At 43.9% G+C, this 7,500-nt stretch overlaps 1 protein-coding gene across 2 annotated transcripts in view; it reads right to left on the reverse strand.

Moving 5' to 3' along the window:
- LOC143282001 (innexin unc-9-like) overlaps window positions 1-7,500 on the reverse strand; it is a 105,254-nt gene that overhangs the window by 79,127 nt on the left and 18,627 nt on the right. The window contains exon 1 of one of the 2 annotated variants that reach the window (XM_076587394.1): window positions 1-1,106. This exon is cut by the window's left edge and continues 109 nt beyond it. The exons of the other annotated variant lie outside the window; for it this stretch is intronic. Within the exon in view, the coding sequence (XP_076443509.1) occupies window positions 1-70 (70 nt within the window). The 5' untranslated portion in view covers window positions 71-1,106. Of the gene's footprint in view, window positions 1,107-7,500 lie in introns of those variants that run through there. 2 annotated transcript variants of the gene reach the window in all.

The raw sequence follows: 7,500 nt of genomic DNA on the forward strand, positions 1-7,500 counted from the left end.
TGCTGGCTCGTCTTCCCTGCGAGATTGGTTGCCCTCCAAAGTCCCCAAAGAACCGAACCATTGGCGGCATGGTGCCGAGTCCGCACGGCTACAGCTTCAATGCGCCTTCGTCTTTGTCAGCCTCTTGTCTAAAAACCTTTAATGAATCCTTGGCTGTCACTTTCTTTATTAGCATCTAACTAAACACCCGTGTACGACCGAGATAAGACACTGCACGCTTGATGGCATGCTGAAACGACGAGACGAGCCAATGGCATGCCATATTTCCAGTGCTTCATTTCCGCTTCCTGATGCTTAGTCTCCTGAACGTCACTTCCTTCATCAATCATATCAGGCTTTGAATGAAGAGAGATGTGTTTCTATCAACTAAAGCCGTGTGCCTCTTTCCGTGGCATGGACAGAGAGAGAGTTGTGACGCCGACAGTGTTGTGACCCAAGGCCCACACAATGCACACAGCACTGTAAACACAGGGAACTTGTGCATGCTCCCCTTGACGAGTTCCCGCGTTCAGTTCCGCCCAGCACGTGGGCTATCGAGGCCCCAGTGAGCGGCCTGTGTACCGTCAGGGGCTGGAAACGGAGGGCGGGTTCTGGCGGCGCCAGATTGTGCTCTCACGCTCTCTCTCTCTTTCTCTCTCTGTCTTCACTGCTTCACAGCCAGGCCTGCAGACGATAGGGGTGGCGAGGCGCCGGATCTAGAAAGCGCACACAGGTAAAGTCTCAGGTACAGACTTGGAACAGGCAAGGGAGGGAGGTAGGGGGAGAGGAGGAGAATGAGGGAGAAGGTAGGTGGCGAAGGTGGAGCGAAGGAGAGAGAGTTCTTCTTTGCCACGTTTTTGACGGGGGCCAGAAGGCGACCCTTTTCACCTCGGCATTGCCGGCACTCGGCAACACACTCCTCCCCGCACGCGCCTTGCAAACGACACAGAGTTAAGGACTGGGAGAAACCATGGGTGAGGCTGTGAGTGAGTGAGTGGCAAGGAAAAGGCCTCCTGCCTGGCGTACCTTGACTGCAAGCTTTCACCTCCTTCTCCCCTGCAGTGGAAAGGATGAGCGAAGAAAGTCAGACATACAGCGGGCTGTTTGCACACCGAACACTGCAGCCAACAGAGACGAGAAAGTAACAACCGGATACAACACAAACGCAGATGGTTTCCTCCAAGCAAGACGCGCAGTGGGAAACACAAGGCTAATTGCCCCGAATGGTGTACACTGAATACTACATTAGATGTTCTCACATCGTGTCTGCACCCAAAACAGTCTGGCACCAGAACCACACAAGCTCTATAGCACCACCACAGAGCACAGACAGCCCCATGGGAATCTCCCTTTTCCTCTTACCCCTTCTTACAAACGGCTCGTTGTTGTCGCTCTTACGTCAGTGTGACTGCCCCCTCTCCCCCACCCTCCTCCACCCCACATGTCCATCTCACAGACGGTTCCTTGTCCGTCGTAGGAATCTCACCGTTACTGACTTCACTTTATCATCCTGTCGCTTCTATCGGGAAGGTGTTGCGTGCAGACGACGTTCAGGCACTACTTGTCATCATGGCGTTATCATGCTTGATATTAACATCGTGGTGTTGCAATATTGTTTCGTTATGATACTTACTATACATATCACCGAGATGTTACCAAACATATCATCGTTATGTTACTATACATATAATCGTTGTGCTACCTTACATAATTATTTATCGTGATGTAATAAATATGTTACCATACATATCGTTGTTATGGTACCATACATATCATCGTTGTGTTACCATACATATCATCGTTATGACACCATACATATCATCGTTGTGTTACCATACATATCATCTTTGTGGCACCATACCTATCATCGTTGTGGCACCATACATATCATCGTTATGACATCATACATATCATCGTTGTGGCACCATACATATCATCGTTATGACACCATACATATCATCGTTGTGGCACCATACATATCATCGTTGTGGCACCATACATATCATCGTTGTGGCACCATACATATCATCGTTGTGGCACCATACATATCATCGTTGTGACACCATACATATCATCGTTATGGTACCATACATATCGCTATGTTACCATGCATATCATCGTTTTGGTACCATACCGTCATATCATCCGCGCTATGTTACCATGCATACATATTATCGTTATGATACCGTTATGTCATCATTATGTTACCATACATATAGTGATGTCACCATACATATCATCGTGATGTCACCATACATATCGTGATGTCACCATACATATCATCGTGATGTCACCATACATATCGTGACGTCACCACATACATCATCGTTAATTTACCATACATTATCATCGCAGTTTTTACCCTACGTAACATCGTAATGTGTTCATAGGAGGGAGCAACAGCTTGGAACAGCCACGTTCAACTATCCGCAATGTAAAGATGTCATGGAGTGAAGCCACTGTAAAGACGTGAGCCAGACATCAGCCACTGACTATGATGGACACCTAAAGCTGGAGTTTAAAAAAAAAAAATATGCAGAGGTGTGCCAGGAAAACTGGGTTCTGACTAAACGCGGCTGTTGACTATATCCTGGCACCTAGCGCAAAATCCATTTTGGTGTCTTGGCATCAGCTTCGGTTTGCCCAACACACTTCAAACAAGCCAATAGAAGTATCGTGTGATAGGGTAAGTGCACCCAAGAGGTGGTATGGCGGAGATAGAGGGGGGTGGTGGAGTGGGGTAGGGTAAAAATAAAGAGAGAGATAAAGAGAGAGAGGGGGGGTAGAACTGAAGAGTGAGATCGAGAGAAATAACAGGAGAGAGGGAGGAATAAAGAGAGAGAGAGAAAATAAAGACAGAGGCTGACGGATAGACAGGTGGGTAGACAGATAGATAGGTAGAGAGAGAGGTGGGGGAGAAACAAGGAGAGAGAGAGAAGGAGAGACAGAGAGATGGTAGGAAGAAATAGAGAGAGAAAGAGAGAGAAAGGGAGATATAAAGAGAGAGGAGAGAGGAGAGAGAGAGAGAGAGAAATATAGACAGAGAGAAATAAAGACAGACAGACACAGAGAGAGAGAGATAAAGACAGAGAGGTGGAGAGAGAGAGAGAGGGGGGGGGGGGGGCAGGCGGGGGGAAGACAAAGATAACAAAGTTTTTGGCACAGATTAGCGAAAGGCTGCTTTCAGCAGGCAGCAGATGAGAAAAGCATCAGGGGCGTTGATCATCCTGACTCTTTCTCCCTCTGCTGCCTGTCAGTACAGGGAGCTTCTTCTCACATCGCCTACCCCCCCGCCCCCCTCCTCCCCCTCCCACCTCAGTACCGCCCCAAACCCCCCTCCCTCCTTCCCCTCCCCACCCCGCCATCACGTACCAACTCCGTCCCCCTCCCCCTTTCTCCCCATGTCCCTCCTTCTCTATGCCAACCTGTAACCTCTGTTTGGGGGTGGAGGAGGTATCAGGTGTGTATGTGGGGGTAGGAGGGTGGTGGTTAGGGCTGGGGCATTGTCACTTCTCATTTCTTTCTGTTCAAGTAATGAACCACTTACCAGCACATTAACGTGATACTACCACAGCTCTTTCCGAAGTCTCAGTCAATAATGTACTCTCACCTTTTCCGCCAAAATTGCTTTCTTCGGGAGATAAAAAACAACAACAAAAAACCAAAAAACCAAACCAAACCAAAACAAAACAAAACAAAATAAAAAAAAACACAAAAAGCAAACAAGCAAAGCATGGAATGTGATAGGAATGACGTCAAAGAAGTAAAACAAAATCGCTCTGGAAGAATCTAAGCAATGGAAACAAGTGAGTTTGGTACTGACAGAAACTAACATTGACTGCAGGAACATTGACGCTTCAGGAGGGAAAAAGAAGACGACTTATAGGAAAAAAAAAGATGATACGATCAATTTGAAAACCAAAACAAAACAAAACAAAAAGATGAGCCACTGCAAACTATCTCTCTGATATTCAAACAAAAACAAGGCAACAGAAGTACTAAAAGTGCTTATGATGTAAAACGAAAATTATAGCACTGATGCCAGGAACACGCCTCCGAGTCGGTGAGTGTGTCACCAACAGACCAGTGGAGAAATCATGTCTTTGTCCTCTGAGGATAAAAAAAGGAAACAGAAACAAACAAAAAAGCCCTGATTAGTCGCGACTGGTGGACATGATTTTGCAAAGCTAAAATTATAAGAGTCGCTACATAACTTCCTCTAGAATTAACATAAAAAAACAGTACCCCAATTGAAATGATTCGGAGAGAGAAAATGAATGAATGATGACGATGATGATGACGATGATGGTTATCATCATCATCATCATCATCATCATCAACACTTAACCGAACACAGAAAGGCCAACTGCTCATTGGCTTCTTGCGTCTTCTTGGAAAAATGGGGTCAGTGGGCGAGTTACGTCCCGTGTTCTGTTCATGCAACTAAGCTATGTGTAATAATAACGACAGATAAAACAAGATGAATGATCATACGAATTACATGGAATGTGCTCATAAGCATTTTCCCCCTTTTCTTGTTCCTTGTCTAGAGGACGCTTTAAAACTGAATGAACAAAACAAACAAAAAATTGTCGACTTGTTAACACACGCCTGCTCACAAACTACAACTCACTACAATTCAGTATAAGATTTGTTGCCGTTTCAAGTGTGTCAACAACATGGTTCGATCACGGGACGTAACTCCACTGTCGTCCTCGCAATCCCTGGCAGGAAGTTGGTCTTTCTACACGCCGTCTTTGATCAAGCTGTCTTAGGTTTCGGAAGTACACTGGACCAGCACAGCTCTGGCCTTCAGAAATTCTTATACTTGTGAGGAAAAAACAGAACTGGCCAGAATAGGACTGGTGTTGATGGCTAAGACTGCAAGAGTCGGACACAATGGACTGTTATACGTGGTGAGTGACTGTTTATCATAACTACAACATTTTTTTTAATTTAATCTGTTTCTAGTTGAAATAACGAACCAACCATTCATTATGGTGCTGTTGAAGTGAAATGAAATCACCCTTATTATGCCTTCCTTGTATAATTCACTACGTGAGTCTAATCAACTGTTATTTCGCTCTTTGATATATCGTATTACAGAAGATATCGTATTGCAGAAGATATCGTATTAGATATTGTATTGTAGAAGAAGAAGAAGAAGACAAAGGTGCTGCATCGGCTTGCCATATTCAATTCAAATAACCAGATTAAAGTGTCGTGTTACAGACAAAATGTACCCAAGAGAGAGAGACAGAGACAGAGAGACAGAGAGAGCTAGAGAGAGAGTGAACAATCGTACGGAATTCTATTTTTCCAGAAAATTGAGATAAGTAAAATAACAAGAGTGCCTTTTTCACCCATCCCTGGGGTACAAAATTAAGAAAGAAAAGCACAAGAAAAAATAAAGAGACAAGCCTGAAATATGAAGAAGATGGGAAGTGAGGGAGAGGGGGTGTGGGGGGAGGGGGGGGGGGGGGGGGGGGGGGCGAGAGTGAAGAGAGTAAAGAAAAGATAAAATGAGAGACAGAGAGAGAGTTAAAAGTTTAGAATATGTCAAAGAAAATGGCAAGGACAATGGCACATGTACAAACATGCATGAGACACATGAAAGAAAATGTGGGCAATATGGGAGAGGGATAGAGGCATATTTCGTAACTATCAATAACATCAGAAACAATACCGGGAATATAACAACAATTTCAAGAGTAGATAACATCGCATTCCATGAGCATCATCCTGTATGAATAAGACCATACTTGAAAAGATTGACTCTTGGGAGTGGCACCATAATCTTTGGTGGATGACGGATTGAACTGGTTACTGGTTGCTTCTTAAAGAAGAAGGAGCAGTGCCAGATATAAATAACAAATAACTGAAAACAAAAGAAGAGCCTTGTATGTATGTTTCGACTTCAGTGGAAGGATATTTGAATTTGTGTACTCAGATATCGATAAAGATGATGATTTAAGAAGAATTAATGTTATGGCTCTTATTCTATCTAATTTTATAGATAGAGAGGGATAGGAGAGAGACACAGAGAGAGGCAGAGGCAGAGAGAGAGAGAAAGAGAGACAGAGAAAGAGAGCGCGTATGAGATAAAAACACGGGAAGGGGAACAGAACGTAAGCACAATGATAGGGGAAAGCAAACATACAACAACAACAACAACAACAACCCCCTATTATCAAACACATAAAAGAAATGTCCCATTGGGCTGTACAATAAACCTTCTGCAGTATAAAGACATTCAACGCTCCAGCAATTTTCCCTTTGGACTGTTCGGCAAAATCTTCTGCAATATCGGATGACGTCTTCAAAGTGATAAACCATACATTCACCTGAACTCTGCGAGGAGTAGATAAGAATGCTTTTAAGTTCTGGCAGTCAAACGTTACGTGTATGCTAGAAATAGACTCCCCACATATGCATTTAACATCTTAGCATTGATTTAGTAACAAACGTGTGTGTATGTGTGTATGTGTGAGTGCGTGTATTTGTGTTTTGTGTGTGCATGCGAATGTGTGTATGTATGTGTGTGTGTGTGTGTGTGTGTGTGTGTGTGTGTGTGTGTGTGTGTGTGTGTGTGTGTGTGTGTGTGTGTGTGTGTGTGTGTGTGTCTACACGTGCACGTACGTGTATGTGTGTATGTGTGTGTGTGTGTGTTTTGTGTAGTAGTGGTAGTTTTGGTAGACGAAGAAGAAGAAGAAAGAAAGAAACGCAAACGAAAAGGAAGAAGCGAAAATGAAAGGAAGAGGAAACGAAAAAGATTACAGAAAACAAAGACAGACAGAAAAGGTGTAGGAAAAAAGACAGGCAGGCACAAATTGTCCATCAGTGTGTGGGAAGACAGACATAAAAACAGACACAAATTGTCCATCAGTGTGTGGGAAGACAGACATAAAAACAGACACAAATTGTCCATCAGTGTGTGGGAAGACAGACATAAAAACAGACACAAATTGTCCATCAGTGTGTGGGAAGACAGACATAAAAACAGGCACAAATTGTCCATCAGTGTGTGGGAAGACAGACATAAAAACAGACACAAATTGTCCATCAGTGTGTGGGAAGACAGACATAAAAACAGACACAAATTGTCCAACAGTGTGTGGGAAGATAGACATAAAAACAGACACAAATCGTCCATCAGTGCGTGGGAAGACAGACATAAAAACAGACACAAATTGTCCATCAGTGTGTGGGAAGACAGACATAAAAACAGACACAAATTGTCCATCAGTGTGTGGGAAGACAGACATAAAAACAGACACAAATTGTCCATCAGTGTGTGGGAAGACAGACATAAAAACAGGCACAAATTGTCCATCAGTGTGTGGGAAGACAGACATAAAACAGATAAAATGGACAGGCAGCCAGCCAGACAGACAGAAAGACAGATAAGATGGACATACGGACAGGCAGACAGATAAGATGGACAGACAGGCAGACAGACAGAAAGACAGATAAGATGGACATACAGACAGGCAGCCAGAAAGATAAAATAGACATACAGAC

Source organism: Babylonia areolata, chromosome 1 (genome assembly GCF_041734735.1).
Source record: "Babylonia areolata isolate BAREFJ2019XMU chromosome 1, ASM4173473v1, whole genome shotgun sequence".
Lineage (NCBI taxonomy): Eukaryota > Metazoa > Mollusca > Gastropoda > Neogastropoda > Buccinidae > Babylonia > Babylonia areolata.